This window comes from Apiospora kogelbergensis (assembly GCF_038363985.1).
Source record: "Apiospora kogelbergensis strain CBS 113332 chromosome Unknown utg000011l_segment0_segment0, whole genome shotgun sequence".
NCBI lineage: Eukaryota > Fungi > Ascomycota > Sordariomycetes > Amphisphaeriales > Apiosporaceae > Apiospora > Apiospora kogelbergensis.
The window spans coordinates 459,028-482,246 of NW_027117428.1; the positions used below are offsets into that span (position 1 = coordinate 459,028).

General features: G+C 53.4%; 8 protein-coding genes across 8 annotated transcripts; 3 read left to right on the plus strand and 5 right to left on the minus strand.

Annotated features, from left to right (window-relative positions):
• Positions 1-2,966: 2,966 nt before the first annotated feature.
• PG998_014404 (uncharacterized protein) lies at positions 2,967-3,419 on the plus strand (the record flags this gene model as incomplete). Its single annotated transcript, XM_066881220.1, has 3 exons — positions 2,967-3,050; positions 3,120-3,174; positions 3,259-3,419. The coding sequence occupies 3 exons, from the start codon at positions 2,967-2,969 to the stop codon at positions 3,417-3,419; spliced, it is 300 nt and encodes a 99-aa protein (XP_066723751.1).
• A 1,688-nt stretch (positions 3,420-5,107) lies between these two features.
• Positions 5,108-6,410, plus strand: PG998_014405 (uncharacterized protein; the record flags this gene model as incomplete). Its single annotated transcript, XM_066881221.1, has 2 exons — positions 5,108-5,290; positions 5,349-6,410. Coding segments are annotated over 2 exons (1,245 nt in total), but the record flags the coding sequence as incomplete, so codon positions are not given.
• Positions 6,411-12,204: 5,794 nt separating this feature from the next.
• Positions 12,205-13,276, plus strand: PG998_014406 (uncharacterized protein). Its single transcript, XM_066881222.1, has 2 exons — positions 12,205-12,647; positions 12,712-13,276. Exons 1-2 carry the CDS (start codon positions 12,603-12,605, stop codon positions 12,988-12,990), a joined length of 324 nt encoding a protein of 107 aa, XP_066723753.1. The 5' UTR covers positions 12,205-12,602; the 3' UTR covers positions 12,991-13,276.
• Positions 13,277-14,828: 1,552 nt separating this feature from the next.
• PG998_014407 (uncharacterized protein) lies at positions 14,829-15,295 on the minus strand (the record flags this gene model as incomplete). The annotated part of the gene is made up of 3 exons (XM_066881223.1): positions 14,829-15,042; positions 15,109-15,147; positions 15,210-15,295. 3 exons carry the CDS (start codon positions 15,293-15,295, stop codon positions 14,829-14,831), a joined length of 339 nt encoding a protein of 112 aa, XP_066723754.1.
• A 374-nt stretch (positions 15,296-15,669) lies between these two features.
• Positions 15,670-16,062, minus strand: PG998_014408 (purine and uridine phosphorylase; the record flags this gene model as incomplete). Its single annotated transcript, XM_066881224.1, has 1 exon — positions 15,670-16,062. One exon carries the CDS (start codon positions 16,060-16,062, stop codon positions 15,670-15,672), a length of 393 nt encoding a protein of 130 aa, XP_066723755.1.
• Positions 16,063-16,862: 800 nt separating this feature from the next.
• Positions 16,863-17,711, minus strand: PG998_014409 (uncharacterized protein; the record flags this gene model as incomplete). Its single annotated transcript, XM_066881225.1, has 1 exon — positions 16,863-17,711. One exon carries the CDS (start codon positions 17,709-17,711, stop codon positions 16,863-16,865), a length of 849 nt encoding a protein of 282 aa, XP_066723756.1.
• A 328-nt stretch (positions 17,712-18,039) lies between these two features.
• PG998_014410 (uncharacterized protein) lies at positions 18,040-18,564 on the minus strand (the record flags this gene model as incomplete). Its single annotated transcript, XM_066881226.1, has 3 exons — positions 18,040-18,255; positions 18,288-18,473; positions 18,547-18,564. 3 exons carry the CDS (start codon positions 18,562-18,564, stop codon positions 18,040-18,042), a joined length of 420 nt encoding a protein of 139 aa, XP_066723757.1.
• A 1,949-nt stretch (positions 18,565-20,513) lies between these two features.
• Positions 20,514-21,735, minus strand: PG998_014411 (Gti1/Pac2 family-domain-containing protein; the record flags this gene model as incomplete). Its single annotated transcript, XM_066881227.1, has 2 exons — positions 20,514-20,638; positions 20,688-21,735. The coding sequence occupies 2 exons, from the start codon at positions 21,733-21,735 to the stop codon at positions 20,514-20,516; spliced, it is 1,173 nt and encodes a 390-aa protein (XP_066723758.1).
• Between the last annotated feature and the right edge of the window lie 1,484 nt (positions 21,736-23,219).

Genomic DNA, 23,219 nt, shown 5'->3' on the forward strand with positions numbered 1-23,219 from the left:
CCATAACTTGAGCCAGACATCTCGAACTCAGCATTTGGGAAAAAGCCCAGACTGCTGTCGCACATATCTTGCTCCCCATCAAGTGGCTGGCAGTGTCCGGGTTCCAGCGGCGTGGGCTGCGAGCCGCCTAGCGGTACTACCGCGCCATTTCAAATCGCGGCGTCTGCGCCTTCCAAGCCACTGGCGACACCAGCCAGCCCGCTACCAGCCCGCGTGTTACCAGCCAGCGTGTCGTAACTCGAAGGGTCATAATCCACAGCAGACCCTGTCACCAATTCTCTCGGCGATCCTTGGCCACCTTGATCGCTGGGCTGGCGGGTGGTCGGCGCTCCCTGTTGCACGGCAAAGGTCCCACCATCAGCATCCTTTGCCGACGACAGGCATCCCGTCACACCTGACATCGACTGCGGGCTTAGATGGCCTGTTCCAGCACTGTGCCGCCGCTGGGATCGCAGCGGTCGGACTGCCGAGCCTTGCCCCGTATCTCTCGCACGGCTGAGATTGGAAGACGGCTTCTGCACTCGCCTCGACGTCTGAAAGACCCGGGCCCGTTGCGTTACGCGAGCCTGCCGGCCGCGCAGGCTCCGGATCTAGTATGCTCGTCAGTCGGGGCAGGAACACACCGCAAGGAGCGGGTGCACTCACCACTTGGCCGAGATCAGGGATTTTCTGGCCTTCGGGAACGTACATGGCCACGTCCATCCGGCCATGGACAGTGTTCCAGTACATTGTCAAGCTGAATACATTGCACATCTCTCCGAGCGCCAGCGCCTTTCGCTGCAGAGACTCTCCGGACTTGCGTATTTTATCCTTCTCCCGCTTGTCGTGCATGTAAGGTCGGCTCGGCGCGATTTGGGACGCTAACTTGGCGTTTGGCAGCAACTCCACCTGCAGCGGTTGCGTCTTTGGTGAAGCCTCGGCTACTTCCCCGACCCCGTTTTCCTGTGCCGCGTGAGATCCTGGCTTTCGCGGAGATGGCGGTCGAGGTCGAGGTTCCGATTGCGGCAGCGGCGGGCACGGCTCGACTCCTCGATCCTCGCCAGCGTGGCCGACGCGAGCTCTTCCAGCAGCCGCTCCTCGGCCATGCACAGTTCCTGCATCATCTCGTTCTTCGTCTTCTCCAGCTCGTCCCGGCTCCGGCTCTTCTCCCGCTGGTATAGCATCAAGTCTCCTTGAAAGCGCTCGAGCTTTTGTATCAAGATCGCGCTGATTTCCTCGGTGGCGTCGACAACGCATTAGGCTTCCTCATGGGGCGCAAGTCGCGGCCGTGGCGTCCAAGGCTCGGGACTGTAAGACCCCTTCCTCGCTAGCATCGTATTCGTAACTGCTGTCGGTCATGCCGTAGACTGCCATGTCGTGCATCTACTCGCTTTCTGGAGGGCGATGTCGGGTGTGTCCAACAGGGAGATGGGTCTGATCGCTTTGGAATCGGACGAGGCCCTGCGTTTGGGCTTTATAATCTGCGCAAAGTAGACCCAGTGCAGGAGGGCATTGCCGGCACACATGCCAACTCATAATCGACTCCATCCTAAAATCAGTTGAGCCGCTTTGAGCGCCGGCAGCGCAATTGCCATGCTTCGTAACTGGACGCACGTACTGCATCTCTGTCTGCGTTGCGTAGGCGTAATCAGGGATGCTTTGGAGAAGTTGTAGGTCGAGACAGTTTTGACGCGGCGAAATTTATTGTGGGGTTGGTTACCATCGACGGCCGTCGCCTCAGCGCTAACTTAGGAGGCGCTGAGTCGAAATCGGCTCCCTTGATTTAATACCTATTAGCGGCTGTTGTGACCCTGAAGAAGTCGAATTGCTCGGCTCCTCTTGTTCTTTTAGCGTTGGAATTTTGAATTTGTATCTTCCGATTCTCATAGGAAGCCTTCATCACCGCGCTGCTTGGCTTAAGGGATACGGCCATGTACTCACAGATGAGCGCCGCCAAAATCGGATCGCAGTGGGTCTGGTGTCTAACTAAGAAGGAAAAAAGGCCGTAGCTGGGGCGGAGCCGAAGTAAAATTGTACGTTCGGTGTTAGCTTCTGACTCCCAGGTCACTTTCCACTCAATAACTCGGTGGGGGTGAAATGGCGCTGAGAGTCGCTTTCATTATTCTGAGCGATGGATCAGCAACTCTACGTTCTTCATAGGCTACCTTCTTAGCAGGCGCTCAATTAGTTAGAAAGAAGAAGCTACTTCACATCTGCCTCATCGAATTGGCAACCTTATCCTGACGGACTCCCGTTGTCTTCGATCGAAAAGCAAAGCTCGATGCTCGCCTATGATATACCTATCTATAGCCATCCTTCTTCCAGAGATTCAGTTCTGCTTCTCTACTCTTTCTTCATTCATTCTCACTTCCTCTTTGCATCATCATCAGCCTCAAATACTGCCCCGCATTGCCGACCCTTGCCGTGAGGGAAGGGCCCAATGGCACTAGCATTGGAAACACCATGCACTTAGAACAACAACTATGTGCCGGTTATTACAACCCCGCTAGCCTGGCGCTGATGGCGCCATAATGCGAAATAACCGCACTCAGTCAGGTTTGGGCCAAGGAGCTTGTTCAGAAGGAAGCATGTTTCCGTACGGAGGCGACAATTTGGCCAGGGCTAAGACTTTTAGAAGGCGCTATATTAGACAGCTCAATTAACGGCTTATTAGATCCCGATGAGTTAGCTACATGAGATTTTAGTGTCGCACTGGGGCTGATGTGTCTACTAGTGAATGCAGTAGGACTCATAGCACTGAAAGGTTCGTCCGGCCTGAGTTTCTGGCTAATCATAATCTGTCCGCTTTCTCTTTCCCTATTTCTTAGGTATTATAGTTATCGTAAAATCTTTACCCGACCGATATTGCACATCCAGCCGGTTTAGCATCCAGATACTCGAAACGATAAGAAAATATCTTGAATCTGCACCCAGCACTAGTCGGTGCCATTCTTATTGTTGCGGTAAGACCTGGAGATATAATTATAATGGCCGACCCAGAAGGTCCCGAGCCTAGCAAGGACCCGCTTTCTCGTCTATCATCAACGCGCCGCTGTCAGCGGCAGCTCAACGTGTGTTTGGCACCAAATTGCAATGATTCAACCTTTTCGAAGAACCACTGATGTCAATCTGCTTTGTAGCCCGATGAAAATGCTCCAAAACGGCCCTCTTCCGCTTACAATTCCTTCTCTGTTCGTAAGTCATTTATCTTTTTATGCTGCATCTCTGTAAAGGTTGTTGCTGTAATCTGTAAAGACACACTCTAACATGTGACACCAGAGATGCGAGGTGATCTTGAAGGCCATAATCTCACGTTAACCGAGATCGCTAAGCTACTGGGTGAGAACTGGCAGTATCTGGATCACACTGAGAAGGAGCAATATGGAACAAGCGAGCAACTGACCCAGGACACCCCAAGAAAGTCTGCTGCTTCGCCCTAACGCTATTTACGAGTACTGGCAGGGCAAGCAATTCGTCATAATATCCCCTCAACATAAAGTCGCTGCGAGGACTGAGAGCAGCAAGTAACGCAGGCACATAAGAACAGAGCTACTTGAATATAGATGCGTCATGTTCAGCAAGAGCTTCAGTGAATGTCTTAAATGATTCTCTGTCACTTGTGATATCCCGTGCACCAACGTGGGCGACGTCTTCGACCAAACTGCATGCCGCTGAGATTCGCTTGGAAGTCATCCAGCACTCTGATCATCTTCTTCGCCACTGCGTCCTGCTTCAACTCCCGACTGTAGTTCATGTGCCCGCCTGGTGCGCGTTTCGCCCCATTCTACCCGAAGTCTTTGGACGGCCTGCCAATAACAGCTTTCCACCATTTCCCCCGATTTGGGAGGGGTTAGGCGCGGGTTTCCGTATAGGCCTCGTCTGTGGTTGGATCGACGTAATCGGTGCCAAGGGCTGTCTAGGCACCCGGCTATTCCAAGATACAGCTCTCTGCAGCGACGCTTACATTCGCGCCGTGGTCGCGGTATCTCGCGTGTGTTGGGTTGGCAACTGCATTCGTCGCAGCGACCGGGATATCGTTCGGCGTGGAGCTGGACTCGGTGTGGGAGGGTTGATGTACCAATGCCAGTCGAAAAACTCGGGCGCCTGTAATATGATTAGCGCTACCTGATCAGTAGACGAGAAAACATGCCGACCTTTGGGCGTTCGGAGTGAAGGCAGTTGCTCCGGCCCTTTCTGCCCTGTTGGACTATTGGGAATGGCAGTCCCGCCGTCATCGTCGGGAATGATATCGTAGAGAGATAGAGGGTCGGCGCCCGTCAGGCCAGTATGGACTGCTGAAATATACTCGGGGCCGGTTTCCTGCTCGGCATCGCATCGCTATCTATGTCGACACAGACATTCGCGTCATTGCTGACGCCCGCCGGGCCTCGGAATTGATGGTTTCGACTCGGCAACTCGATCGTGTCGCTCGGCCGGGGCTCGGTCTTTGCGGGCATGAAATGCTGATGACATAACGAGCTCGAGTCAGGTGAAGGCGACCTTGTCAGGGACCTCGCCAGGGCAGCGGCTGACCTGGTTCTAGAACACATCGTTGGCAAGAATGGCTTCTGGCCAGGCTCCTCTTCAGCGCGTTTTCGCGGGCTGTTTCCAGCCCTGAATTTGCTAGTTCCTACTGCTGGAGTGCAGAGCCGGAAGGGTAGCGCGACTAGTGGGCCAAGTCCCCTAGAACGTACCGTCACAGGTTTGCGACCCCGCTCCATTTGAGGCAATCTCCCTGGGCTGCGGAAGAATTCAGACGCTGTGGTCGCAGGGACCAGAATAGGCAGGCATGGGCCACACCACATGGCCTGTAATTTCGGCGTCAGTTTCGATCTGAGTGGCACTTTTCCACCCACTAATCGGTGGAAGTCGGAGGAGCCCAAAGGTGCGTCCAAGTGAACCAGCAAGTGCGCCACGGCTAGAATAGGGGCACGACAGTACCGGCGCCTATTTGCGAAAAGGGTGAAATTGGAGACTACGGTCGTGCGAACCAGAATGGTTGTTTCGGCCCTCTACCATCACTTAAGAATTGGAGGGACGCGAAAGTGAGCATCGACCCATGACAACAATCTATCAGGATATGGGCGCGTTCCGATTTAACCAGCTGGAGTCATTTCCCACCCTTCTGATGGGAGTAGGCTGTGTCTTCTGGATACCAGTATCGTTAATCCTTGGCCGTAGGCCAGTCTTCTTGTGTTGCACCGCTCTCTACACGTTGGGGGTTATATGGGCTGGGGTGGCCGGAGGTTTCCATTCCTTGTTGGGGGCCGTTTGCCTACTGGGGTTCTGTGCAGCACCTGCTGTAAGCACCGTAAGTTATGTGAAACGAGTCAAGAAGCTTCCGGATACGGTTCTCATCAGACTTATAGGCTATTCTGGTGGTAATTGACCTGACCTTCATCCATGAGCGCCCGCGCGCTATCGCTGTCTGGTTTAGCGTTGGCGGCGCCGTGTCACTCCTGTTGCTTTCTCTTTCACCATTGATAATCCAATTGGATGTACAATGGCGTCAATTCTATCACATATGGATCATTCCGTCTACGGCATCATTCTTTCTTACCTTCCTTTTTCTCCCCGAAACATACTTCGTGCGGCCACCGGTTGCATACGACGGACATGTTGTCTTCCAAGGTGCTGCCGAAAAGATCCACATCTATGAAGAGTGGCAGCATTTTCCACCAGCTTTGCTCGTACCTGAAATACCAAGGCAAAAGGCCTGGATTGTGTCTCCAAAGTTCACCATGCCCACCGGTTGCAGCTGGAGACAGGGGTTGGCATGTTATCTCCAGATGCTCAAGTGCACGATTAACCCTCTCATCTTCTGGGTTCTCTTGATGAATACCGTCAACTTCGGAGGCATGATGTCGATCGGCGCCACTTACCCCATGCTTCTTAGCAACCCGCCTTATAATTTGCCGCCTTACGGGGTGAGTCTTGTCAGCCTTGCTACCGCAGTTGGTAGCCTTTTGGCTTGGCCGGCTTCCAGCATTATGATCCAAAGAACTACCACACGGCTTGCGGCTCGCAACAATGGAGTACGCCACGCAGAGTATATTCTCCCCGGGTTCATCCTGCCAGTCCTCGCTGGTGCTGCGAGTGTATTTATTTATGCCGTCGTTGCAGAGTATCATCATCATTTCCTATGGGTCTATCTCGCCTATGGCCTTAACGCCTTCTCATTCTCCAGCATGTCGACAGCGAATACACTATGGGTGACAGAGGCATTTCCGTACTGGGCAGCAGCGTCCTTAGCAGCAGTGGGGGGCGTGAGCTACATTGCTAGTTTTGGCATCAGCTCGGCCTTAGTAGACTGGTTGGCTTTGCAGGGGTACTTCTGGGTGAATATTGAAATCGGGGTCGCCTTGGTGCTTCTGGGCTTTGTGGGGGTGCCGATCGCCTCTTGGGGCAAAAGCATCCGCCAATATATCCATGGGTACTGGGGTACGTTCGAGGCCGGTGCGCTAAGGCCACAGGACTAACCAACTGTGGATGTCTTGGGTTTCTTCATTGGAGCGTAATCATCCCAAGTGCCCATGACTACCATGGAGGTACCATTATCCTCGTGTCCACGGCTGCATTCCGTTTATGGATGGCATGTGAATGGATGATGATGATTTCTCGGTAAAAGCATCGGGCCAAGGTCTGCGGCTCCATGGGGGCGTTTGCTGTTTCGTTGGCCGTAGCCGGTGTTCTGGTATAACGTGTGCCGATTTTTGGCGCCTTTTCCCACTACTTAGACTCTATATATTAGGAGAGCGGGAAGAGCAACGTTGAATGCTGCTGCTCAGACGAGCCTGTGTGTAGGCTGGGTTTACTTCACTTACGCGTAGTAGTAATCTAGAACCTATCGTCCAACGGTGATTTGCCGCCTAGATAAAACGACAAGTTGCTCCTGTGGGTGTCTGTGCACTGCAGCATCTTTGCTCGGTATGCTGTCCATCTGCTGCATCGGAAGAGGAAGTGTTCTACCGTCTCTCTTGCTTGTCAGCAGTCGCACTGGTCTGTCGGTGCCGCTTCGATTCGATGGAGATATGCGTTCAGTCGAGCCATCCCTGTCTGGAGCTGGGCCAGGACGCCGGCTTCTTTCCACGAGAGACGATTGTATAGCTTTCGTGTGTGTTTTCCTGGTAGAGGTGTATCGATCTTTTGGAGTATCTCCCGACGTGTTACGGCAGGCTTGCAATAGCTTCCCGCTTAGTCCGCGTCATGTTCAGTATCGTCGACTTGGCTCCGGGGGTCTCTACCCCTGGATGCGCGCCTAGCTGCGTCGTGGTTTTGGCCTCCCTCTTCGCACGATCCATAAGTTGATTTTCCTCGCTCGTCGGTAACCTGGCGATCGTTATGCTATTCCCTTCCCTTTTGAGGTCCTTAATAGCTTGATAGGCTCGGTAAATATGTAGCTGTCCCGACTGCTGGCGTGGTTTCTTCAGTGTAAATACTGCTGCTCTATTCCTCGTGTGTAGAAGGATATTCCAGTAGCGAAGCCTCGGTAGTGAGTACAGCATGTCTGCAATAGCCGCTAGTTCTCCCGTGAACGGGTTCTGCTCTTCTCTTGTGCCGAGAGTGACAGCACGGGTCTCGCACATAGGGCTCGCTCTGTGGACGTCCTTATCTCGACGGCCTCCCGTATCCTACGAGACCATTCCTTGCTGAGCTGCTCACAGCGATGCGTGCCGTCCAGTACGGGGCTGTGCTCGGCACCCCCTCTGGCTCGTCTGTCACCGCCGGTACCCGGCTCACCCATGGTGCCAGCGCGTACGGTTGAATGGTTTCGAGTTTCTCCATGGGCATGTCCTTTAATACGTCTGCCACTTGGTAGAATGGCGACCGGTGGTATCTCCTGAATTTCCGTATCCACGCTGTACTGCTGCGAAGGGGGTTTGTCGAGGGGAGGGTGTGAATATCCGCCCACACCTTGACCGCCCTTCTTCAGAACCGATCCTGCGTCGTGGCAATGTGTGCCTCTGCTTCTGCCACGCTTGTCGCCACTGTCATGAACGTTCCGACGATTGCCTGGGCCCCTATTTTCTGGATTCGGTTCACAGGCGCCGCCGCTTTGTACCTGCACTCGTGCATCCACACGTTCGACGCGTAGTCTACCACCGGCGCTACCGTGGCCGTGAAGAGCTGTCGTGCCGTGGCTGAGGACAGTCCTTTCAACCGTCTCAGTTCTATCACGGCCTCTAGCCCCTTGGTTGCGGCCCGGGCAATGTGTACTTTGTATTCAGCTTGGCGTCCATAATTACCCCGAGGATCCTGACATGGGTTTTGGGTTGAACACTTTGTCCTTTGATGGGGAGGGGTGTCGAATCGGTCTTGTATGACTTGCGGGCAAAGTGGACGATGGCTGTCTTATCCGCTTCGAATGTCGCACCACTTCTCCTCTCCCACGCGAGGGCATCCTGAATAATGGCCTCTATGCCTTCGCGGTTGCTTTCGGCCGTCGGGCCTGTGACCCCGGCCGTAAAGTCATCCACGAAGGCGATAGCACCCCCGTAACAGTCGATCCGCCGCTGTACCAGGCCCGCATTGAAGAAGAGGAACAGAATTGGTGACAGGGGGGAGCCATGGGGCAAGCCCGCCTGTGGTAGGCTTCGTCTTTCGGACGTGTGTCCGTTCACCAGAATCGTCGCCGTACGACCTGAGCAGAAAGCGCGGATCCAACGGAGCAACTGATCTAGTATTCCTTGAGCTTTCATCCTTTAGAAGAGCCTGACGTCGAATACCCCGTTGTACGCCCCTTTGACATCGAAGCTTACCAGGCTGAGAACCCTGCGACCTCGCCAGGCAGCGTAGATCTGCTCTTGCAAGAGCATGAGCGCCTGTTCTGCTGACCGTCGTTTCCGGGCGCCGAAGTAGTTGGTTGGAAGGAGCCCAAACGTCTCGACTAGGTACGAGATCCTCTCTGCGATGACCGGTTCCATCACCTTCCCGAGCGTGGATAGGAGCGAGATCGGCCTCCAGGCTTTCGCTATCGTGTAGTCTTCTTTGTCCGGCTTTTTGAGAGGAATAATCTTCGCGTGGCGCATTGGGTTGGTAGCTCTCCTTCCCCGAGCGACGTACGGAACAGCGGTAACACCCGTTGCTTGACCACCGGCCACACTTCCTTCCAGACCACCACCGGCAGGCCGTCCTCCCCGGGTGCCTTCCAGGACTTGGCCGCAAACAACTGCCACTCTATCTCTTCCATCGTGATGGCGCGCATCTCGATGGGCGCCCTCTGCGGGCGGTCCCCCTCGTCGGCCATTTCGTCCGGGAGCGGAGGAAAGAATTTGGTAAGCAGTTCTTCCGCCTGTTCCGTATGATTGGAAGTGGTCGTCCCATCCGCCCGCACGAGCTGGGGGACTTCCCCAAATGCCGTGTCGTCGCCCGCTTTGAGATACTTTGCTGCCTTCCAGATGTTGTCGTTGTCGGCGAGAAACTCGTTCCAGTGCTTCTTCTTTTGCTGTCGGATCGCCTCGTGGTACTGCTTTGCAGCACCCTTCGCTGTTGCTTCTAGGTCCCGTCTGGTGCAGCCTGCCCTTCTTTCGGTCCGAGCTCGATTCCTCCAGTATGTATAAATGCACCGGAGTTGTGTTAGGTCCGTCGTCCACCATCGTTTCGCGTACGGCGATGGCTTGGCTTTAGGAGTCAGTGCGTGCACTGCTTCCAGGACGACTCCCATCAGCCGGTCAGTCTGTTGTTGGACCGTGCCGCCCGTGGGCGTCGTAGCCAATGCCGCTGCGATCCGGATGTTGATGTCCTTCCATGGGGCGTTCTTGAAGAGAAGTCGTTCTTGGCCCCTTGGGGCGGGTGTGGCCGTCTCAAAGACCGTCTCGATGGTCCGGTGGTCAGACCCATGTTCCGTGTCGAGCACTCTGCACTTGACTAGAGAACCCTTCATCTCCTCCGATCCCAGGACGAGGTCGATGGTCGTGCTATAGGCTCCTCCACTCCACGTTTTCGTACCCCGTGGGAGCAGGCTGCTGAGGCAGAATTCGGTCATAAGATAAATAATCGGATCGGCCTCTCCTTGCCTTGCCAGTCGCACCTCATCTCCTCCCCAGAGCTGGTCATGCCGATTGAAGTCCCCAGTGATAGCCAACTCTACTGCTGTCCCCATCCTCCTTCTCGCCGCGTCGATAGCAGTGCGCAGCTTTCGGCACGCTTCTTGGAGCGTCTGGGGAACCTCCACTGAGACGTACACCGACGCCACCAGGATTGTACGCTCAGGGAGCCGGACGATCGCCGCGGTTATGTCCGGGGAGTCGATTGGGACTTGCTCCGCTTCCACCTCCTTGTTGACCCAGAGCATGCTCCGGATCGGCCACCTCCCTTCGCTCCGAGCCGGTGGGACCATCTTGATCCACCTATGGTGTCCCATGGGCGTGGTCAAGAGTCGGCCCCGAACCATCCTTGCGTGGGGCTCTTGGATCGATAGAACTGTCGCGCCTTGTACGTCCTTGTCGTTCATTAGGCTATCGTGTACTGGGCCTTGCGCAGCGCAATACAGTACAGTACCCAATCTGCCATTTAGGGGTTGGCCATCTTGCGAATGCACCGATTTCTCGATTAGGAACTGCCTCTTGGCAGCCGGTCTAACCACGTTGCGTCAATTCCATGCCGGCGTAGTTGTGGTCCCGTACATACGCAACGTCGACGACCTACCGTATTACAGTATGTGCTGAAGGAGCGGCTCTCGAAGCGCTTGTACCGCTTGCCGGCGCCCATTGACATGCTGGTTGCTAGCGGATGTCTGAAACGGACCTGGCCATAGCCAGAGCATCGAATGTATCCAGTACTGGCGGCGCTAAAAGGGCGCTTTCGCGGTCGTGCCTGGTCATTCACACTCGTCAAATCCTTTACTACGGCCTCGAGAGTCAGTATCTACGATGTGGAACGTGTGAGATATCCTCGGTGTCCGTTTGCCACGCTGTAGCTACCGCCATACTGCTCATACAGCCCATACCACTGGTGACACTTGCTGTCTTCCCCCGCCGTCGGTTCTGGCTGGCACAAGTCCTGACTCCATGCTGGACTTCGCCGACGACACGCATTGCACCGCTCCCCATGTGTATGTAGCATCCTAGTAGCTGCCAAAATGATTCTATGGCTCTGCGGTTTGGGCTAGTTCGGTCCGTTCACGAGAGGTAGCAGAAACGCATGTGGTTGTTCTCCCAGGTACTCAAATAGTAGCATGCGCTCCTTGTACCCGAAAGCCTCAATGCAGCTCTTCTGGTTCGTCCCTACCAGTATCGTACATCAGGCCTTTGCGTCTGTTTCTGACTATGCTACCTAAAGCGACTTCCTGCCCTGGTGGCCTCGTACCTCAAGGTACAGTTGTCAATCAGAGACCGGTGTAGTACGGACGTGACTTAGACGTAGCTCAACTTACGAAGCAGCTTATTGCGTGAGCAGGAAGTACTTCCTCGTAGCCGGTTCTAGGCATCTCAAATGTACAGCCTAGACTGGTTAAGCTGCGGTAGGGCAGATGTAGACCTCAGGATGCAGAGCTGCTGATGGCGCCGCCGGTCCAAAGGAGCAAAGCCAACGCTGCAGCAGATATAGAGCGAATGGGGACGGAACCGGGCTGAATACTGCCGCGTCCCGTTGTTGGTCGTGGCGCACTTGCTGGCTCACACGAGGCACTTTCAGGCCTCTCCAATTCCCACCGAGTAGTTGCAGAAAGGATACTGGAGCCAAAACTACCATTCTGGTCCGCGGGACCGTAGTCGCTTATTGAACCTTCCCGAAGTGCGCCGATTTCAAATGGACCCAGAGCCTGATGTTCCCACCGCCCCGCTTGTACTGTTCCGGCGCAGGGAGGCAGGTGACCTTGGAGCCAGTGTCATCCAGCGGCTGCTTTCTTTCTGCTGCATTCCGTCGAGATTTGAATACTCTCCTGGGCTGTTTCCGGTCCTGGCTTCCATCGTTGCCTGCACTGTTGGCGTACTATTGGAGTGCAGAGCCGGAAGAGTAGCAATGGCGCATTAGTGCGACTAGCGGGTCATCGGCAGCTCCCTGGCGACGCTCGCCCAACTCGAGCTCATTATGTCATCCCCATTTCACACCCGCAAACCAAGCTATATCTAACGTTGCGCGACTCTATTGTAGCTAAGAAACAGCTCTTGCCACTTCCATATCTATAGTCTCGCTCTGCAATGGCAATCTTATGGAGGAAACTATTACGATTCTAAGGATTGGCTAGGAAAGCGTTATCTAGTTCTACCGGAATTTAGAACGAGCTGACCAAGCGCTGAGTTCAATGTGTGGACTGTTCATATCGAAAACCTTCCAGGATTTAAGGGCTCACCGCCGTGAACATGTCAGTAATTGTGGGTGTGTGATTGCAACTTAGGCCATGAGTGTTGTGAAAGTCAGTAATTTGGAAAGAAAAAGGTGGCGGATTAGGTGCAGGTCGGCGCTTGCTGACCATATCGGTTCGTCGAATGAGATCTATCTTGGGAATAACTTCTAACTTGTTCTAGAACAGCGTTTTGGTGTGAGAATTGATCCGTCGGAAGTTCGCTTGATCACTTCCGAAAAGGATTCATACGGTTGGCAGCGATTACCAGAGGCCGAGCCCCTCTTTGCGAAACATCTAAGCGATCATTCAGTGGGAGTGTACAGAAGAATATGTGAAGATGTCGGACGCACGTTTGAAGCTGTGGTTTCACCGCATCACAATGGTGAGGAAGTCCGCACTGACATCCCTATGTCTGGAACAGAATATAATCAGCTAATACGTCACAGAAGACCCCGGGTGATGGTACTTTCACATCACGAATCAACAGCTTGACAGCAGAGATCGATCGGCTAGAGTCAGAGTTACGAGGCTGCAATGAGTCACTCCAAGCCGAGCGAGATGCTCGTGAGAAGGTCGAGAGCGAACTGGTGAATATGAGAAAGGACTATGAAAACCAACGAGTGAAGCTGGATGAAGCAATCTCAATATCGGTACAGCTCGAGCTCGTGAATGCGAGGTACGGAGAAAAGGTACTAAGCATGAGAAAGGCCCTAGAAGAAGAATAATGCATTACAAATAAGAGGACTTTTAGGCAACGTCGAATAATCGAATCACCATCCATGTCGAGGGAAAGCCAGGCGCCAGCGTTGATGTGAATAGTTTGTCATGCTGAGTACGAAACCGACCGCCTGTATACTGCAATAGCGCCTATTGGTACAGCAGGCGCCGAACCTGTGGCCGTATACGACATCCCTGGCGATGACGGCGGCACTGTCATTCTCAACAGTCCCACGAGGCAGAAGAGTCAGAGGCAATTGCCTTCGGATGATGCCCACACCACCTATTTGCAGGTATCCTATCTCCTTTGGCCTGGTGAAAGCGGAGCTACCCCGCCAAAGAAGCTACCGAAGAAGCCACCAAAACTACCCTGCCAAACGGAAGAAGCTACCCCGCCAAAGAAGTCGCTGCGCCCCCACCAAGAGAGAAAGGGAATTTAGCGAAATTTGTATGCCCATAGCTACGTTGGTCTAAAAGATCAACATTAGTACTGCTAGAAACAGGGGAAAGAGATTGTGTACCACCTCAAAGATATTGGTGAGCTCTTCACCATCCATCTTTGGAAGCTCGTGCTTGAAGTCCGCAGCCTCAAGGCCCACATAGGCCGTGCAATAGAACAAACTCCGACAACATATACATTAAAAGTATTAGAACCGCCTCGATGAACCAGCTTAGGAGCGGCTGCCTCCGCATCACGATGGCCAACAACAACGTACATGGAACCTTAGGACGATTCACGGAAGACTCGGAAGAGAATCCCGTGCGGGGCATTGCGTATATGACGTGCGTTATCCGCTCCACTACTGCATGGACAGCTTCTTTTGCTTCGTAAAATATCATCAAACTACCATTAAAACGAGGGACAGTGCGTAACCAGAACGAAACAACAATGGAGTTGATTCAGAAAATGTCGTGGACGGAGCCCTTTCCCTTTTGCAGTTCTATTGCGGATCTCAACGGACCGGACCTACCAGAAATCTCCAACGAGCAAGCTTGTGCTACGACTACTCAATACACAGCGCCTTTTATACCCTCGGCAGCACCAAATAACCATTACACGTTACCTGAGGTGAGCTTTTTCTATGAACTGGAAGCTACTGGGCCGTCACGTACTTTCTCGGTCGCCCGAAGTCGGTAGTTTCTTCCATCAAGCTCAATCCAACGACTTAGGACGACGAGCGAGAACACCAAAGCTAGGATTGCTCGACTACCCAACTGACTTTTGCGCAGGAAACAGTCGAGTCTTCCGGTTCCCAGGGTGCTCTTCTCTTCAATTCACGATGCAGCCAGAATCAACATCCCCCAGTACTATGGCCACAATCTGTCCGCCTTGCCGACGCACACAAATCAATACCGACACAGACCTTACCTAGAATGAGCTACGGTGCATGCTCCTCACAACAGACAACGATTGATGCTAGTTCAGAATATAGTACGTCTCGACTCTCGAGGCCCGAGCCTGTTCCCGCCGTTGGAAGCTCACGTCACTCGCGACAACGAGCACATCCTAAACGAACACCAGTCTCCGCTCTTTCTTCAAACGATCCTTCATCAACTTCGAATAACCGCCGATTGTATTCAGCCCCACAAGAACGAGTTCTACAGGTAGAAAATGCGCCCTGGAAAGCGCGGCATGGGGCATATCAAAACGGCACCCTCAATCAAGATTGCACCCAACCGCAAACCCATTTTCGAGCAATTACTTTGCGTACAAACAAGATGGAAGAGATACTCCTAAGACGACGCAAAAGGAAGGCTAGGGCATCCGCCGATGTTTCGATGAAGCCTGCTTTGGACAGGCTCCAAGACTTGGAGAAACAACTTCAGTACGCGACGCAGGAACAATCTAAGCTTGCTCAAGCGGCCTTGCGTCAGTGGGAGCAAGCTGGGCGGCTGTAGCAAACTGGAGGACGATCTGCGTCTTGCCTATGCCACCAAGCCCGGCGATAGCCAGCTCGCGACATTCCTGAAGCCCCAACAGTCTTTCCTCGATTGCTTCCAATATAGCTTTCCGTCCAATAAACTTCAAGTTCTCGAGAAAAGGAGCATAAAAGCACGTGCTGTATCAAATAAAATTAGCATTCGCATTACTTAGCGATCCCAGCGCAACGATAAGGTTAACCTACGCGAAGGTCCGACATTGTGCTCCAGGACAGATTGTGTCTCTAACTAAATCAGCGAACGCTCGAGGGCCTTCGCCCAATTACCCAGTACAGATATTACACACCTGGGAACGAAGGCAACGAAGGCACCCACGAATCCAAGAACGCTTTCATACATGCTGCTCCCATTGCCGCCGCACAATGCTGCCATGTCTTCATCTTATGGCTGTCCGCTAGTCGCAGGCACCCTTGATCACTACGCACGGTAAGACGTCCCAAACGCCAGCACTCTCAATCTCAAAAGCTATTACCCCTTCCTGCTGAGCAATGCTATCGATCCTCGCCCGACTTGAGCATTGTATCGCCTGACGCAATTAAGCCGAAGTGTACAACAGGCGACGGACTGTCCTTGTCGAGACGGCTCCGATGTATCAACGGCCCGTTACAACCGCAATCGTCGTATAAATTCCCGTCGGCAACATGGCGATACGCAGCGTTAAATAGCTTATCACGCTGGGCACCTGGATATTGTGCTGCAAGACCAGGCTCCTGCTGGATGACATTTAAGTAGCAGGTCAACTTGCTTTAGGGTGTTTTTCGGCCGCGAAATCCTTGCAGCTTTGCCAGTATGCTACGAATCTCGGTACTGGGTCGACCTAACGAGTCCAGAAGCGTGTCTTTGCGTGTGAAGCGTTCGGGTAAGCGTCGTTTGAGATCATACTGGATGACGCCATCGCTAATGACGACGTCGCCGAGCACGACTTCATTCCCATCTCGACTGAAGGGCACGACTCCGCAGACGCCAACCACCACGGCAAGCCTGATGTTGGGGAAACTTGTTTGACAGTGAGCTGCGACAACTACCGCGTTGGCCTTGCCTAAGCCCGGCATGTGCGCCAGCACAACGTCGGATCGCCTAGGGCCTCGTCGTAGGGTGGAGCTGAATATCTCAATTGTTTTGACGTTTTGTGTTTGCATTTTAGAGAGCTCTCCCACCCAGAGCCTCCCACTGGCTGCCGGGAGTCTTGCATAGGAAAGAACCACCCAACCCGCGCTACTCAACACGCGGCTCTGCATCAAGAACTTAGTACCCTATTCCTATGTCCCAGGCGCCGGTCGTATCTTTTGAGCCACTATTTGCGGAAATCTCATTGAAGCATATAGCGCTGCTTAAGCTACAGTCGTCATTTGATACGGCTTCAAGAGCTTGGCCAATATATTATGCTCCAGCTCAGGGAACAATATCGTGATTGCACTGATGGAAAGACGGCTGTAGTTGGGGCATCGGTAGGTTCTGTGTCGGTGAAGCAGCAGTCGCAACCATGGCCGACCCACTATCGGTAGCGGGGAGCGCGGTCGGGATCATCTCCCTCGGCATTCAAGTAACGCAATCGCTTTTCGAGTACTACACCGCCCTGAGATCCCAACACTCCGACGCAGAACATACTGCGAACAGACTCGACAGTCTTGCAGAGCTCCTCAAACGCTTGCATCATCAGCGCATTACTGCCAAAATCCATTGTCTGCTGGGCAGTACGCAGCGTCGGGACATTCCAAAGGCGGTTTGGCGCACTAGCACGACACCAAAGCATCAACGGCCTAAACAGCTACTACTACCACTTGGCGGGCACAAGCCGAACACTCATTGGCTCACCAGGTAGGGTTGGGCACCAGCTGATCCCACTTTGTTGGACCTTTCTTGCGGTTATTACCACCTTGTTGCTTACGAGGCATTGTCCCAACATCCTGAATTGCTATTGCGTAGGGTCCTGTAGCTACTAAAGCCTCTCAAACTCGTTAGGCAATCTCTCTCTATTAACCCAAGCCGATACGCCTTGAGCAAAGAGCTCTGGGAATTGCATATCCCACCCATGTGTAGCCTCCCTTAACACAATTGCTCCAGACCCATCCTCAGGCCAGGCCTCGCCCTGGTTGGTCCGCCTGCTCCTCAACGCTTGGGCGGTCCTCTCTGCTGTAGGCACGTCGTCCCCTTTCGCCCCCGCGATAGATAGAGTCCGTACCTTCAACTGTCGCACGTCGTCCAAAGTGAACGATAAGATCCACGGGAACATATCTTGGACCAGCTCCCAGGTGATGTTGTCCCTCATCTCCGCTACCAATTCGTCACTGAGCTGTAGGCCAAGCAATGAAGCCTGATACCGGTATACCCAAGCAGGGAGCCAATGCAGCATAAGCCTCATAGTATAATAGGTTACTCTTGTCCATTGCGCCATGAATAAGCGTTTCCCAACTAGTGGAGCAGCACCTGTGACAAACAGCGAGAGTACAAGGTCAGGCTGGTCCAGCGCGAGGCATTGGCCTATGTAGCCGCCCATGGAGACACCAACAACATGCGCTTTTCCGCCGTGGGCGTGCGATTGAATAAGATGTGCGACATACCAGGCTGAGTTGTCGGTAGTAGCCGGTTTAATGCGACGGGACGCGGAATGCAAGGGGAGGTCGGGGAGAAGGACGTGGAAGTCAGAGAAGTACGGAAGGACGAGCGCAAATTCGAGACGACACGTAAAGCCTCCGTGGAGAAGGACGATAGTTGTTAGTTTATCGTCATTCCATGAGGTAAATGACAATGACTTGGCCGGTGCGTCTGCTGGAGAAGGCAAGGCCATGGCGAGAAATGTGAAGGCGAAGAGTCTTTGAGGTGGAATGAGTACGCGTACAGATTAGCTAAGGTATTCTTCTACGTGTCGACTCTGGGCTCTAATCGCATGTTCTTAAACAGGAGAGCCCGAATAACGAGAGAAGTTGTCATCAGTTCGGGCCAATCTAGAGGCCGAACAACTGAGCGGCTCCGGGCTGGCTTTGGTGGCACATTAGATAATGGGTTGGATCTCGCTGCTGAAGCTGATGAGTCGGTCAGTAGGGATTGTGGAGGCGGGGTTTTCGGTGCTAAGCTCAACACCCCACATAAGTGTTCTTAGCTCGTGCGAACAGCCTTCACATCAGCATTCTGGGCATTGGTATGATGAAGATGACCCGCGGCCCCACAACGTAACATGAACGTAGCCCTTCAGAATCCCTGAAGAGGATTCCGCCGCAAATCTCTTTAACACATTCTTCTAACATACTTGTCTCTTTGGCCGTCACCGGTAGCAATCGCAGCAAGGGGCCCAGAGCCAAGGCGTTGTGGGAGGCTCCATGACTCTCAACAGTCTGAGCATTCCGGCGCAATTCAGGTCAGGAACAGCACGGTGGCGTGCTACAGAGGGAATCCTTATGACCGTCATTGAGGACAACACAAGCATCCGCTTGCAGGTGAGAATGAGGACCAAATCACCAAATAAGCGAGCATGCTTCAAGATGTGGAGCAACAATTCATTCGGTAGCTGCAGCAAGGCGGATGACTGAGTTGCCTGCGATGCGACGAGAAGCTGTTTTTTTTCTCTTTCGCTTAGCAGCAGTCAAAAATAGGGTTTAGACGCAGACCCTACCGTTTCGATTTACCCCAGCAAGAAGGGGCATGGCGCTCCCTACACTCTTCAAGTTTGAAAGGCAATGTATTCCATCGAACCAAATATATTTTTGATGACATACCGAAGAAAGAACGAAGGGGTTCTGGTTTCGGTGATGCTAAATCAAAAGCCAAATCGATTCTTTTAGGAGAACTAGGTTACCTTTGATGGAAGCAGGTCTAGGTTACCCCGGTACCATAAATGGGCTTTTCCAGTCACTATTCTATCGCACTGGTTGACTTTTGAGCCAACGAGGCTGCCCGATCCCCACGAGACCAGCGTGATAAACATTCCACGACTGGCCTGCACGCATCATCACACGATAGACGCATCCCACCAACGATTCTCCAGCCGACAGCCGAGCAAAACTACGTGATTCAATGAGGAAAGAGCTGACAAGGCTACTAAGGCCAGTGCATTGACTGAGAAATGGAGCACCAGCGGTCAGCGCATACTATGCCAGTGGGGGCAACGCGACTCCGCGCCATGGGCCGTTGTGTTTACGAATGGCCTAACCCACTACGACATCCAATATCCTCTCGCGAAGCCTTATACCTGATCGAAAAAGCTGTCGCCCAAGGGATCGGCGTCGGCTACGGTGACGAATCGCTCAAACAGGGCTTTTACCTGCGACAACCAGCCCGTGACCCTCTGAGTTTGTTGCAGGAACCTGTACTCGATGTCAGTTAACGATCTGCGCCAGACTGAATACATGGTGACTTATAGCTGTTCGACCTTCTGTGTGCTGTTCGGGCATCTGTTATCAGATGTATACCTTGTTGCGACGGCGGTGGAGACCTACAAAGTCGTAAATCTGGCGAGATGTGTGCGTGCGTGAGTAGGAGAGCTCTGCTGTACGAGGGCGGGGATAGACTTACTTTTCGTTGTGGTGGGCCAGCTCGGACTGGACGGCCTTGATATTTTTCAGCAGCTCATTCACTTTGTGCAGCAGTTCTTGGGTATCGCCCGATGTTCTCCGTTTTCAGTACAACGCGCGGACTGGATGTGGACGGACCTACGGTAGCGGAGAGCTGAAAGGGCTCGACTCGAGGCCTTCTTGGTCGAAGAAGTTAGGAACGTCTGGAAAGGACTGTGGTTGTTGGCTCTGAGGCTGGAGCTGCGTCGCAGAAGGGGCGACGGTCTTGGGCGCAGGTGCGGGTGCAGTCGCAGGCGCGGGCGCGGTGGTGGCATGGCCTGCTGATGGTCGGCCCTGCCGTGGCTGGCGCGGACGCTGCGCACCATATCGCTGCGAAGGGAACATGTCGGCGTGGATGGAAGCGACGGATGAATAGAGGTTACAGGTAGAGGAGAGCAAGGCGCACGAAGGTAATGGAATATGCAACTCACTGAGAGAGCCTCGACCTCACCACGCGTATTTATGTGGTCAAATTCGTGCGGTGTGTGATGAAGCAGAAAACATGGATGCCAGCCCAGCACGATTGGTTGGTTGGACTGTCGGGCGGGAATGAGCTTGCCAGTTGGGAAGTACTGATCCATAGCCTGCACTTATGGGCAGAGGCGAAGTTCTGGACGAAGCACGACTTGCAAGCATAGCCATGCGTGGGAGAGCCAAGTTGGCAGCATCCGACTCAGCAGACGTGGCGGACCGAAGTGAGCCTGCAACGAAAGCAGCCAGCAGTATCGGATCTTTGGCGCACTCGTGAGCAAGCGGCTCATCTGCAGCTGCCGTCAATTCTGGACTCTACGTGTGGGAAGTACCACGTGTCTGCAAGCGCTGTATCCGCGTCGTGTCCAGAGAATGAACTGTAACATCCGCCGTCACCAAACTCGGCTCTGATAACCGACGGGTTGAGATCCATGCCATTGAGGGCCGAGGCCGTGTTGTCGTCGCTAGGCGAATCGAATGATCCCAAGTCTTGTTGTGTCTGTAATTCCGTGTTGTACTCGCCTGCTGGCTGGGCCGTACTGGTTGGGTCGAAAATTGGACTCGTCTGGCCATCATACGATGTATTTTGGGGCTGAGAAAAGCTGCTTTCGAAAGATGCTGCATGTCTTGCATTGTTGTCGTACATAGTCCCACGTGGAGACGAAGCCGCTGACGCCGCCGGCAAGTCGTACAAAGACTGCGGTTCGAAAGATTTATGGCCATCCCGTGATTCTCGAGCATGCTACTGCTGGGCATCATGGTGCTTGGAACGACCGGTGTGCCGCTCGTATGACTCCTGGAGAGAGACGTCATGGAGGGGTAGCTGCTCTGCCCACCCCCCTTAGGCTCGTAACCGTTATTAGTGATCGTACTATATCGCCGGGAGGCCATTGGCATCGAAGGGAAGTTTGGCAGTTGTTGTTGTTGCATCCGAGGAGGCTCGTAGCTGTAGCTTTGGTGTGAGTGGGGATATGAAACAGGCGGCGTCAGGGTATGAGGAGCCGCCACGCCGTACAAGTTCGTCTGCATAGGATAGCTCGCATACCATCCTTGGTGGTAGCTGGGGTGTACATTAGGCACTGATATGGATCGCGGCGCGCAGGCTAGTTCTGCTAGGATTTGGCCGTTAGCGAGAAGCGCTCTGGCCCGATCGTCCATGATCAATTTGTGGTCATCAACCAGAGTTCGTAAGTTCCCGGTCGAGATCAAGGCAGCTCGCGGTTGAACATGCTGCAGCGCTGGAGACTCGATAGGGGTGTGCAGTTTCTTTTTAACCACGTCCTCGATGTTGTAGTAAGAGACCAAGTGGTGTTGCATTCCCTTGTAATGAACGCTGATGGTCTTCTTAACCAAACCCTCCGGCTTAAATTGGTAACTGTCCACGAGAGATCCCACCAAGGCTCTTTCGGCGTCCTTGTTGTCGCCCGGGGCATCTGGATATTGGGAAGCCAAGCTTCTCATGTTCAAGCCACTGAAACCGACTGAGTTCGCCCGTGAGTTGGCCACGGGCTTTGGTACGCCATTGACCTTGTCCGGCTTCTTCTTCATGGCACACTTCTTCTCGCCCGGTTGTAAAGGTTTGTCGAGTTCGCGGTATAATAGGAAGTTGCCCAATATACGGCTTGGGCTCCAGGGGACACCGTCAGTCCATCGTTTGATGCCGCTCGAATTCTCCTCGTAGATGAAGACGTTGCCGCTACGGATCAGGTTCGCTCGCTCTCGGTCATGTGGGCGATGAGGTACGTGGGATATATGGCCAGTAAGACATACCTCGAATAGGACAAGGGCGTCCATCGTTGAATTGATGTAGCCGACGAATGTCGGCTGTAACTGGCGCCAGCCAACGAATGATGATGGCCGTGAGGCAGCGCTCCCCCTGGCACTCTGTCCGACATGATGGAGGGTAGGGGCGACCTGGCGGGCTTGGTTTGGCCAGAGTTCACTCTGCAGGCGCTTTTCAGAGGGACTTTAGAAGTGGGCAGCAACCTGTATCTATCCAGATTTTCCTGCACGAGGTTGAGGTAAAGACGTTTCTTTTTTGCGACAAGCGAAGGAAAGATGTAGACCAGGTCGTTGCAATAACTTTCCTTCGTGTGTCCAGTTTTACTTATATCAAATACCTGTGGCCTATGGGGACTAGGTAGAAGGTCGGTCGACGAGGGTTATGGAGATATGCAGGTGACGTCCAGGTCAGATGCTGTCGAGCTGGCGGTTATAATCAATATGACTGCTCGTCCGGTTCGCGGATGCTACCCGATGATCTCTCTTGTGGTCTCCTCTGTAGCATATGGCTGAGTAAGATTTTTCCTTTTCTGCTCACAGATCTGGCCACCAGTCAAGTCAGGATGTTTGGGGGGAGGACAGCAGAATCCAATCGCGTCACTTCCTTTTTTAAGGAACTCTGGGAGATGATAAATCGAGAGCACAGGCGCAGGTTTCTCTGGTGCAAGGCACACAAGCTTCGCAATGTACTCGGTGCTTGTACATGCCCCCCTTCTTATTCCGCAGTGGAAGGATAGGATGGCAGTACTGAGAGCGTGCAGGCTGTTGTTTCCTAACCTGAGAACCACATATGGAGCCGAGTGTTGCAGATACTATAGGCGTTTTTAAGCTTCGTAAGGCTCAGAGAGACGACATCAACCGGAGTCCGTTGAGGAGTGCTGCCGATGTGATCCGGTAGTTGTGAAATCCTGGTGAAGAGGGGGGTGGTGCTTTGTGACTGGTTCCTTCTGTGGTCAAGCAGATCCATGAAAGCCCCGGGGTTCAATGGGTATTCAAGCATGTACTGGCTCAAATAGTAAGCGCAGCGCCTGAGGCAATACTGGCTAAAGCTTTGCGAATGCACCTCGTCCGATGATGGCCTATCCTGCAAGACCATCCATCCACTGTCTTTCACCGAAGGGCCGCTTCTCCAAGGTTGTGAGGCTAATATCGCTAAAGGAGGGAGCCAAGTACCCAATTTAAACCAAGTACATATGATTCATTGCTGAGTCCCTTGGAGGGGTTCTAAGTCGATTAGAAGTGTCTAGGGTGGTTGTGTCTGTATGTGGGGACGTCAGATAGTTGAGGTTGCTTTGGTTTCGCGGACCCAGAAAAGGTGAATACGAGGCGTTCCAGACTAGACTGTGGTCTGCAAGTGGTAATTAAGTATGTAGGTAACACACTGTCCCTAAGAGTTAGGCAGGGCAAATCGTGGCTCACACGTGGAGCAGGTTCTTCTTCTACGTCTTTGGTCCGGACTCTGCGTGTGTGGGTGGATATCGGTGCATTAGCTCGAG